The sequence below is a fragment of the Anolis carolinensis genome, chromosome 2 (assembly GCF_035594765.1).
Source record: "Anolis carolinensis isolate JA03-04 chromosome 2, rAnoCar3.1.pri, whole genome shotgun sequence".
NCBI lineage: Eukaryota > Metazoa > Chordata > Lepidosauria > Squamata > Dactyloidae > Anolis > Anolis carolinensis.
Genome location: NC_085842.1, coordinates 65,639,634 through 65,652,022, shown reverse-complemented (window position 1 = coordinate 65,652,022; position 12,389 = coordinate 65,639,634). Strand labels below are relative to the sequence as shown.

At 39.7% G+C, this 12,389-nt stretch overlaps 1 protein-coding gene across 2 annotated transcripts in view; it reads left to right on the top strand.

Annotated features, from left to right (window-relative positions):
* copg1 (COPI coat complex subunit gamma 1) overlaps nt 1-7,412 on the top strand; it is a 30,864-nt gene extending 23,452 nt beyond the window's left edge. For both annotated transcript variants that reach the window (XM_062969829.1, XM_062969828.1), the window contains exons 19-24: nt 2,363-2,505; nt 3,339-3,510; nt 3,994-4,091; nt 4,944-5,082; nt 5,664-5,762; nt 6,853-7,412. In XM_062969829.1, coding sequence (XP_062825899.1) covers nt 2,363-2,505; nt 3,339-3,510; nt 3,994-4,091; nt 4,944-5,082; nt 5,664-5,762; nt 6,853-6,983 — 782 coding nt within the window. In that variant the 3' untranslated portion in view covers nt 6,984-7,412. The remainder of the gene's footprint in view (nt 1-2,362; nt 2,506-3,338; nt 3,511-3,993; nt 4,092-4,943; nt 5,083-5,663; nt 5,763-6,852) is intronic.
* Nucleotides 7,413-12,389: the final 4,977 nt, after the last annotated feature.

The window sequence follows — 12,389 nt, the reverse complement described above, 5'->3', positions numbered from 1 at the left end:
ATCTTCTAAAGAGTCCACTGTAATCACTGCCCAACAGGGTTATTGTGTGTTTTCCAGGCTGTACATCCATGCTCCAAAAGTATTCTCTCCTGACGTTTCGCCCACGTCTATGGCAGGCATCCTCAGAGGTTGTGAGGTATACCTCTGAGGATGCCTGCCATAGATGTGGGTGAAACGTCAGGAGAGAATACTTCTGGAACATGAACATACAGCCTGGAAAACACACAACAATCCTGTGATTCTGGCCATGAAAGCCTTTGACAACACACTGCCCAACAGATTCATGTAAATGTTTAAAACTGCCATTAGGTGATATTCAGAAAACTTCCACTGTTGCCAGATTTTTCAGGACCCCAGCATTGAACTAAGGGACCCCATTTGGGGTCAGGACCCACAGTTTAAGAAGCAGTGCTCTAGACAAACTGGGAAACCACTATATCACTGTTTCAAGGAGAATAGAAGAATCCCAGATGTCCTGGTTTGCCATCAGGACCTGGGGTTCTGTACCTCTGGCACACAGAATTCTCCATATGTGCCCAGTTTGTCTTCATAACACCTCTGTAAAATAGTATGAGCTGAGATATGATGAATGGGCCAAAATCCCCCAAAATCCTACTCTAGACTAATCTCTCTTGAAGAGCTAAGATTTAATCACAAAGTATGCAAAAGATCCCTTGTTCAGTTTCCAGAACCTTTTTGCAAATGATGGAGAAGATCTTTGATAGCACAATTAAGAAAGCTATCTCAATGAGAAGAGCCACAGCTATGCAGTGTAGAAATAAACCCATGTAGACCTGGTATACAACAGCTGCCTATGTTTACTTTAGAGGGGAAATCAGCTATACTAAAATTATTCTTACTTGCCTGATGAAGCATGTCTTAGCACGTGTCCTTGAAGCTGCCACTGAAGACTGTAAAATGTTTGGTACAGACAAATTACTAGTAGATCTGATTTTAGGAGACTGTTCTCCCATGCATTTTGGAAAATAACTATCACCAAGGTGAAAGTAAAATTTCTGTGCTGGATGAGATGTTGATAGTAGACCCAAGGCACAGATTGCAGAAAACAGTAATCTTGGAACATAAGTGACTTTTTTTTCTTTTCTGATTGTGCCTGGTGCATCCTTTTTTTTAAAGACTGGGATCCCACAAGGAGTTACATCGCCTGGAATTTTTGTGTTAATTCCACCCCTGTTGAAATCTCTATCTCAGTTCTTACTAGTAAAGGAAGCAACTAATATACTTTATTAGTTGCTGTAAATTTTGAAATTGATTCCTTTTTCTTTACACAGATTTGGTGAAGGAGTTTTATTGTATTCATTTTTCACAGATGAGAGAATTAAAGTCAAGACAGTCTTCCAAGCCCACAGTCATGCTTTAAGGCAGTCTTCTCCAATTTAGAGCTGTACAATTATGTTGAAATAAGCAGCGCACACATCCAATTGTGTTGCCTCAGATGATGGGAGTTTTAGCTGACCCATCTGAAGGGTGCCAGGTAGACAAAAGCTGCTCCAAAACCGTACTGAGGAGGACTTTAACTTGGCCCATGCCTAGTTCTCTAGGCATCAAGCCACACTGACTTTCTTCCTGGGCATTTCATCTTATTTGTAGTACTTACGGAGAGAGTTTTGGCTCTGTGCCAAGGAAGTGCCCTGCAATGCCCATAAGGCATATTCTCATTGTTTTAACACTGCAAATCTTCCAGCCATGTTTTCTATATAAGGAAAGATTCCTCACATATAGACTCATAGAGAGTCTGCATGTGGGGAATCCAAGGGCCATCCAGTCTAACCCACAGCCATACAGGAACACAGAATCACAGCACTCCCGATAGAAGGTCATCCTGTCTATGTTTAAAAGCCTTCACACTCCAAGGCAGCACACTTCACTGTTGACCAGCATTGCCATAGAGAGGTTTTCCCTAATGTTAGGTGGAATCTTTTTTCTTGCAATTTGAATCCTTTGCTCTCTGTGTTAGACTCTGGAGCAGCAAAAAACCAGCACACCCTCTCCTCAATGTGACATCCTTTCAAATATTTAAACATGGCTATCAAGATCCTCTCAACATTCTCTTCTCCAAGCCAGACATATCCAGATCCTTCAGCCATTCCTCATAGGGATTCTTGGCTTCCAGACCTTGGACCATTTTGGTCGCCCTCCTCTGGACACATTGCATCTTGTCAATATCCTTCTTGGATTGTGCCCAGAACTGGACCCAGTATTGCATTTGTATGGAACAACCCAAATGAATGGAATATGGCAGAAATATTTTTAGCTTTCTCTCCTCACATTTATTTGACCAAATAATGCCCTGACAATGAATACCCGCCCCTTTCTATTCTCTCTTTCTATTGCATTGCAGAGCAACTGGCTGCTATTCCTGAATTCCGGGGTCTTGGCCCTCTGTTCAAGTCCTCTCCTGAGCCAGTGGCCCTTACAGAATTGGAGACGGAGTACGTGATCCACTGTACAAAGCATACGTTCACCAACCACATAGTCTTCCAGGTGTGTGATCTGTTTTTAAAAAAAACCCATTAGTATAAAGAATCTCCTGTGAGGTTTAATGCCAGGAGTAAAGGAAAGAAGAGAGAGCCACACTCATAGTGCAAAATAAACAAATGGCTCTGATTTCATTTGCCACACTGGCATAGCTGTAGGAGTTTTGGCAGTCCATGTGTTCTGTAGTAAATAGTTCCTCAAGAATGAGCCTGGTCAAACCTCAGGCTTGTGTACTCCATTCTCCTACTGAAACATAGCGATGAGAAGAAAAGATAAACATTTGTACAGTTGGTTTTTGTAAGTGTAACTTCTCACTATGTTAAGTACCACTTTTGATGCTGGTTCTGGTTTTTTTTTCTCAGTTCAAATATTAAGTATGATGTGGGGCATATTAGTAATGCTGGTAGATTCATAGTTTGTCTGCATACCTTATGTATAGTTTAAGAAAGGTAATAGGTACAGTGTAACATGGGGAAGTCATCATCCTTACCTAGCCACTTCACTGGAGCAAGTGTTGTGGCTGTTCTGATATAACAACTGCACCAGCCTACAGTTCAGTGTGGAGGAGGGTCAGCCTACCTAGGAATAGTGGAGACATTCAATGATCCAATCAACTGAAAAAAATCCATCTGTTATCTGGAAAAATCTTATCACAAAAGCAACACAGTCAGCCACATACAGCCTTTGCCTGCTTTAGATCTTACCAACATAAAATATTAGTGAGACTATAAACAGTGAGAAGGAAATATTCTGCCAGAAAAATGAAACGCCCTAGTATCTGTGAGTTCAGTGTCAATGATCTGATCATATCCTGATGCATCTTAATTTTTCTATCACAGTTTGACTGCACAAATACCCTGAATGATCAGATCTTAGAAAATGTCACTGTTCAAATGGAGCCAACGGAAGGATATGAAGTAATTGGATCTATTCCTGCAAAAAACTTGCTATACAACCAGCCTGGGACTTGCTATACATTATTTGCATTGCCTGAAGAGGACCCCACGGCAGGTAGGATTTTTGTCTCTGTTTCTTTAATCTTTCCATCCCTTCTCAATACATTTCCATCTCTTCTCAACTATGCACTGTCATAGTTGTGAACCATATCCATAACTATATCGGTAGATTGTAAGTAAATACTGCCTTTGGTATCTATTTGATTTTTGCATTCAGTTCTATCATTTAGAATAATAATTGTAAAAGTGAAGATTTCTACACCAGTTTTGTATAAATTTCCTTCTATACCTAGAGAGAATAGCCAATTGCTTTAATTGGACTTTTACATCTGTGAAGAATGTAAAAGTCTTCACATAATGTGAAGTCCTGCTAGAAAGTCACAGATAACTTTGCAGCCAGTCACTCTTCATCCTCACAATTGGCAATGGCTTGCTAATTAATAAATGCATTGGGCCAGAGAAAGGGTTAAACAGGAAACCTGCAAATCTCCTAGTAGCATTAATGTTATTTGTGGTTGTGCCTTTGCTCTCTTTGCAGTGGCCTGTACTTTCAGCTGTATGATGAAATTCACAGTTAAGGACTGTGATCCAAACACTGGAGAAGCCGAGGAAGAGGGCTACGAGGACGAATATGTGGTAAGAAATAGTTTACTCTATTCGTCCTGTGGTTTCTCCTCTAGCCTTATTCAAGTCCACTGAGCCAGATCTTCCTCAGTTCAGTGTGATAGTAGATGCTGCAAGACAAGGCTATGGACCTACAAAATGGTTTCCTCCCTTTTTTATGGGGAACTATGACTTGAAATAACAAATGCATTAGCAGTCTTGTTTCATGAAGGCCAAGGAATGGATTTGATCAAGATTCTGTGCTAACAAGCAGTTTGGTCTCAGCATGTCCAGATGGTGAAGTGTCAAGCCTGTAGTTCCCTGCGAGAGGGGCTCATGCAGAAATCTGGCTTGTAACCAGCTTAATTTTGGCAGTTGTATACTTGGAAGGCTATGATATCTCCCTCAAGGATGTTTGATGTAAGCCGTTTACATAATACATATGTTTCATGGATAGAATGTGTTGGCAAATACTGTTTTGCTGGCTTATGACTGCTTGCGTTTGTTTTGCTTCTGGGTGTTTTTTTAAGCAACAAAACTAATATGTACAGTACCAACTATTCTAAAGTTTCTTCCTTGAAAAAAGAATCTGTAGTAGTAAGCTATGCCATGCTGACTGAAGGACACCAATGAACGGTGTTTGTATTGTACAAACTGTATATTTTGGATTACAGAACTGTAAAGATAAAATGCCTTCCTGGTTGGAATGAAGCCAGTGCTGTTTATTTAATGTTTATACTCCAGAGTTGCTAAGATTGTCAGCACTCACTTCCTCTGCATAGCCTGAAGATTAATAAAGTATTTAAAGACCAGAAAAGTATCCAACATAGTGTTCATACCTGATTAAAAACAATATCATGTGTCAGTATTTCTTTCCTATGTTAGCTGGAAGACATTGAGGTGACCATAGCGGATCACATCCAAAGGGTTCTGAAGCCCAATTTTGCAGCTGCCTGGGAGGAGGTTGGTGACGAGTTTGAAAAAGAAGAGACTTTCACATTATCCACTGTGAAAACACTAGAGGGTAAGTAAATACTTCACATTAGCACAGCTCCTCTGTGCTTTTTAAAAACTACTTTTTCTTGGATTGTTACATGATTTCCCTTATATTCTTGATTTTGCTCCATAAATTGTATAAGTCACAGTCTGGGATAACATTTTTTAGTGTAGCCATAGGATGCCTCTATTGAAAATGTTCATATGATCTATATCCCACAGCACCAAAGTTAAATGAATTACTCTTAATACCCTCTCTGTGGACAAAGATGCAATCTAATTTCTGAGGTCCACAAGAAAGAGTGTTTGGACAGAGGGTTGGAGATACTTGTTCTGAAACAGAGGCCCAACGTCCATCAGCATTCGTCTTGGCCATATTGGAAAACCATTGGTCCCCTTCCCCTGTCCTTGATGGAAATGAGAAGTGTACATGAATTACAAGGGTTTAATTTGCTTTTTAATACAGGAAAGCAAAACAAATTATTCATGTTTATGAGAACTAGTGCATTGTGAGATAATAAAGTGTATGTTTGTGTCATAGCAAATGTGTTATTTCACTGAAGAAAACTGCATATTTTACTTTGATATATCTGATATTTATTTTCACAGAGGCAGTCAGCAATATTGTGAAGTTTCTGGGGATGCAGCCCTGCGAGAGATCGGATAAAGTGCCTGAAAACAAAAACTCACATACTTTGTATCTGGCAGGTTAGTCATTCTGGTGATTTTTATGGACTCTAAAGTTATGGTGATTACAATAGACTCTAAAGAATTAAAAAAAAAAATCAGCCCTATCATGACTTCTCTTGCACTCCTCCTTTTCTGGATGCATTTTGCAGCCAAGATGAATCTGTCTATATGATACTAATTTAACAGATGCTTCTGTTCTCCTTAAATCATGTTTTTATTAGACCTGAACAGTCTACTACAATTCCTGCAAAATGTTTAATTCTTCTCTCACCTAAATATGTTAAGTAGGTAGGGCAATACCATAGATTCAAGTTGGATAATATTTGGATTATTTGTCCTTCCCTTGGGGACTCTGTGTATTGCCATTCCCAGAAATCCATCCTACATATAAAAAAGAAAGACAGTATCCATCCTCCATTTCCTAACCCGCTTCCATTTCATGATAATGGAAATGTAATGACAAGGTATCAAGGCAGAACAGTAATGTGTTTTCCTGGGGAAAAGTCAAAAAGAGTTTGGAAATGCCCATATACTGTTTGATTAAAAACTCAAGAGGAGATGTGTGGAGATGTTCACTCACTATTTTGTTTTGGGGGGTGTTATGGACTGTAACTCCCAGGAGTCCCGCTCAGCATGGTCAGTGATAAAGAAAAGGGGCAGTTCAGTCCAAATCCTCTACAGGAGAAAATGTTCCCCACCTCTGGCATAAGAATTTATCTAAAGCCATGCTAGTTGCATATTATGATTGCATCTGCCTCTTGTTGTTGAACACAAGGAGTTAAGGTAAAAGAAGAACTTCCAACTATAATGCTACATAGCCATTGCCAAAATAATGCAATAAGTATGCTTAATGGTCATTATAAAAAGCATTCGGTTAAGTCCAGTGTTAATCCCAACTCGATAGACCTACTAAAATTAATTAGATTTCTTAGTCACCATTAGCACATCCATGGGTTTTAATGGGTTTATTCTAATTGAGGCCAACATTAGATTAGCCCATTAAAAAGAGTCTTGGAAATATGAGTTGAATTCCTTCTGTGGGTAGGAGAAATGTTTCTAGACCCACAAGCTCACAAGTGTGTTGTCCATTTTGTAATATCTCCTGCAGGTGTGTTTCGGGGTGGCCATGACCTCTTGGTTCGCTCACGCCTTGTCCTAACAGATGCTGTAACGATGCAAGTCACGGCACGAAGTGGAGAAGAAATCCCCGTAGATGCTGTCATGGCCTCTGTTGGCTAAACAAATCCTAGGATTTTGTATTTAAGACTCCAAAGCTGAAGGAGGCTATTGAAAATCTCTTTCCACCATTCTGGACTCTGAGAGAAGCATTGGGATGTGGGCATCTGCTCTTTTTCTAATTTGAAGAAAAAAAGTTTGATGGCTTTAAAACCCCAAGAATGTTTGTAAGATGTAATAAGAGTTTTTATGAAATACTGAATAGGTCATTTTTTTCAGGATCTTTAGGCTCCTTTGAAAGAGTGTCATAACAAAATTGCAGGGCTTCACTGCTTCAGGATCATAAAATTGTTTTCATCAGCTCCTTTTGTGGTAATAGTATGTCGTATCCCTTTGTGGTCAGTGAGAACCTTTACAATTGGGGAAATTTCTGTTTGTGTTTGATTTTTTAACCCTTCAAAATGGATTACAAAAATAAACATGTTACCTTTATTTCAGTAATGTAAAAGGTTGTCTTGCTTTCTTAAGAATCTGAAATATGGGCTAAATCCACTGTTAGGTCTACCTACGAGGGTTGAATGAAAAGTAATGCCTCCACCTTTGTAACTCCTCAACAGATTGCAGTACTGATATGCAGTAGGTACTGGCTTGTTCAGTTCCATTTGGTGGGAAGCCTTACAGTTGTGTTGTTAAAATGTGAAGTATTGAACCCTGTGCAGACGGTCAGTCAATGTGAATTAAGCAACGTGCAGTCATTGAATTCTTGACAGCAGAAGGTGTCATCCCAAAGGAGATTCGTCAGAGAATGCAAGCTGTGTATGGTGATTGTGTTGATGTGAGTACTGTGCATCGTTGGGCGAGTAAGTTTAAAGATGTTGAGGTGGGAACATCTGACTTGCAAGACAAACAAAGAGTTGGATGTCCTGTGACAGCAACCACCGAGTTTCACAAGCAAAAGGTTGACAGATTGATTCAGGACGATCGTCGTATCACTCGGAGAAATTTCAACCATAATCGGCATTTCACAAGAACGTGTGGGTCACATTATTGCTTTGCTTGGCTATCGGAAGATCTGTGCACAATGGGTACTGTGACGCTGGTTGCGGAAACAGAGTGTCAACTTCTTCCGTGATGGCTTCAGAAAACTTGTTCATCGTTGGCAGAAATGTATCAAATTGTCTGGTGATCATGTGGAAAACTGAATAGTGGTAGTTAAAGAGCACATTCTAAGGATTATTTCTGCACTTGGTTTATTAAAATAGTCCCATCCAAACCCAAGTAACGAAGGCGGAGGCATTACTTTTCATTTAACCCTCGTAAAATGGAATTGTTGAAATCAGTGGGATTTAAATTAGTTGGGATTTAAAAGTTGCATTCATTCAATTTGGTCTGCTCTACGTAGGAATACAGTTGGATTTGCTTCCAGTTGCATACACCTGATATCTCTTGCCCATAGGCATCCACAAACGTCAAATCCAGTTCTTGGTACAAAGTAATGTTATATAACAATATATATTGGTTGTCTCACTGCCAGATTTTCATTTAAAAAATAATGTCTGAAATGATTGATTGGCAGAAGCGGTATGAGATCAAGAAAGGGAGGCACCTTGCAAGCATGCCGTCTGTGGAGGAATCTATTTGATGGATAATTTGATAGAGATTGCAAATGGGAAAACATTTAAACACTCTTCCATTCTTTCCTCTGACTTTGTTCCAAACTGCCCTTTGCCAAAAAAATTTGTCATGCCATTGGACAACCATAACATGCATCCTAGACTTAAATTACCTGGTTTCTGTGTAATATGTGGCTTTTTTTGTAATTGCACAGGATCTGGAAAATGGAATGGTGTAAACATTGTTGGTGGTCACATTGTTTTATTTTCCTAAATGCAACTTGTTTTAATAAGAGCCAGAGTTTTTGTGCAATGATTGGGTGTCCTCTACTGTTCTGCTTGAAGGCTAATATTGTGTTGTATTCTACTCTCTATAGTTTTTGATACAATTGCTGTGTCATTAAATATAGTATAGCATTATTGCATATGTATGATTTAGTTATTACAGATCCTTTTACGCAGGCTGATCCTCAAATCCCAAACCATGGAAATCTTGTCATTCACCCTGCCCCTGTTCCCCCAAAATATTCCCTTTCTGGATTGGACTGCTGGACCACAAGGTATCCCATTTAATTGTGAACTTGTGTATCTGTTGATGTGTGGGTTCTTTAGTTTTGGTATCTGTGGCCCAGCTCCACTTCATGCTTAACAGCCAACCAGAGGTAGGTTTAAGAGAGCAACAAAACAATAGATAAAGTATAATAATCTTTGATAATCTCTGCTATAAACTCCTCTCCTATCATCGATGAAACCAAATGAGCCTAGTGCCTCCTTCACAGATCCCTAACACTACTTTTTAAAATACCAAAAGGAATTGATGGAAGTTGCAGTTCAAAACTTTGAGAGGGTACTAGCTTCAAATAGATATGCAAAAAAAGTACAATCATTTTTTTTACTGACACATTATTCTAGACATTGTGCCCAAGATACCTTGGGTGATCCAAAACAAAGGATAGTGTATCAAGCCCTAAGAAATATCAAATATTGTACCATGTATGGTCAAAGATTTCCATTATTCCTGTTCATTTAGCAACAAAACTTGTGTTCTGAAAATTTTTGCTTGTAGCAAATTAATATTTTCTGCCCTTTCTTCTCTTCTGTCTCCCCAGTTTATTTTGGTCATTTAGTTTTCTAGGGTTGCGCCATCTGCTTTTTAAACTGTTTTTCATGTCTCTGTTTACACAGTAGTCGGCTGGCCTCTGGCAAGAAGATATCACCTGGATTTGCCCGCTTGATTGTTTTTCTGTACTCAGTTAATGGAAAGCTTGCCTGCCTGTGCTCCTCATGGAGTTATTATTTAACGCTCTATTTAACGTGTGCAGAACAACTACACAGATGCACATGTAGTATGCACATGGGGTATGGGTGCGGTGCAGGGGAGCAAAACACAAATGGAAAATAAACTGCTTTAGAATATAACCGTGTTATGAGCCAAATGTGAGACCTCACTGCCAACTATCTTTAATCGCTTAAGCAGGGAGAGAACCTTTGATCCTATCAAGAGCAATAATGACAGAGAAGGGTTGGCAATAACAGACACATGGTACACTCAACTGATATCTATACAACTAGTATTAATTCAAAGTTGTCCTGTGACTATATTCTTAATTATAATGATATGAAATTCAAGATAAAATACTATACATAATCTGAGTATTATTAGTAAGTCAAAAACATGGGAGATGAACAAATACATTTAGGCATGATTTACGTAGATATAACAAACACGTTCATGTTTGAATACTTTTTTAAAAACTCATAGGTTCTTCTATAGTCTCCGTAGTAATAATTTTGAATAAGTACAGTCCAGTCCCATATAAATTCCAAACTGTGGTAGAAAATCTTTTTGCTGCAAGTGGTGATCAGGAATGTGATCAGGAACGACAAGGGTTCCCGAGTGCTTGTTTCAGGAAAATTTCCCTTCTTTAGGTTGCTTGCTTCATGTGTTTGAGAAAGTGTCTTCCAAGGATTTATAAACTATATTTAAAGAGACAACATAATAGATATGTTACAACAACACCCAGTAACAACAAACAATTAACTATGATCTTATTGTAACAAAGAAAGAAAAAATACCCTGTCTGGAAGTTAATGGCTCTGCTGCAGACTTCTCAATTGTGAGCTGCAGAGATGCTGACTTACAGTTGCGAGCAGTTAACTCCTGGAGGCTACTTCCTTTTAAGGGTGGCCAACTGATCACAGAAAACAGACAGGATCTGATCTATCATTCAAACCATATGGATGTACTGTGTGTAACTTAGATATCCAAAAGGCTTCCTTCTGTAGTAAACACCTTTTCTCTCAAGTATTCAATCTCCACCTCCTCATTTTATCATAATCACATTTCAAAGCAATCTTGGTTGACACCAGGGTATGATCTGAAACCTTAATAATGCCAATATCCACATTTAACCATTTACTTAGCATATTTTTAGAAACAAAAATATAATCAATTCTTGTATATACTTTATGTACAGCAGAGTAGTATGTATATTTTTCCTCTCCCTTTACCGCTCTCCATACATCCTTTAATTACCATTTATTCATTACTTCACTTAAGTCTGTTATTTCATTATTTCTGGTTTTTGTCATTTGTGTAGTTTTATCTTTTTTTATCCATATATCAGCTACAATCCCCTCCAAATACAGCCGCCCTGAGTCCCCTCGAGGAGATGGAGGCAGGATAGAAAAATAAAGTATTATTATATTATTATCTAGGAGCCTCCGGTGGCTCAGTGTGTTAAAGCGCTGAGCTGCTGAACTTGCAAACAGGTCCCAGGTTCAAACCCGGGAGCGGAGTGAGCGCATGCTGTTAGCTCCAGCTTCTGCCAACCTAGCAGTTCGAAAACATGCAAATGTGAGTAGATCAATAGGTACCGCTCCGGCGGGAAGGTAACGGCGTTCCATGCAGTCATGCTGGCCACATGACCTTGGAGGTCTCTATGTACAACGCCGGCTCTTCGGCTTAGAAATGGAGATGAGCACCAACCCCCAGAGTCGGACACGACTGGACTTAACGTCAGGGGAAACCTTTACCTTTACCTTATATTATTATCTGACCTAGTACTTTTTCATAAAATTCTTGCTGTGTTTAACATTTGACGTGTAATGTATACTTTTACTAATACATATCTGTCCTCCTCTATTTCACCATACATTATTATATATCTAACTTCCTAACAGTAAGAGCTGTTCAGCAGTGGAACTCTCTGCCTTGAAGTGTGTTGTGAGATCCTTCCTCTGAAGTTTTTAAACAGAGGCTGGATGGCCATTGTCAGGGCTGCTTTGATTGTGCTTTTCCTGCATGACGGGGTTGGACTGGATGACCCGAGTGATATCTTCCAGCTGTATGATTCTATTCCCATTTTATAAGCCTGGTCTTATCAGTGCTTACATCTCATAAGTGCGATCATAGCAGCATCTGGTCGTCTGTTGAGAGTGCTTTGATTATGCCAGAATGGGGTTGGACTGGATGGCCCTGGGAAGGGGGGCTGGGAAGGTCCTCTTCCAACCATAGGTAAAGGTAAAGGTTTTCCCCTGACGTTAAGTCCAGTCATGTCTGACTCTGGGGTGTGGTGCTCATCTCCATTTCTAAGCCGAAGAGCCGGCGCTGTCCATAGACACCTCCAAGGTCATGTGGCCGGCATGACTGCATGGAGCGCCGTTACCTTCCCGCCGGAGCAGTACCTATTGATCTACTCACATTTGCATGTTTTCGAACTGCTAGGTTGGCAGAAGCTGGAGCTAACAGCATGCGCTCACTCTGCTCCCCGGGTTTGAACCTGGGACCTGTTTGCAAGTTCAGCAGCTCAGCGCTTTAACGCACTTTGCCACCGGGGCTCCCTTCCAACCATAC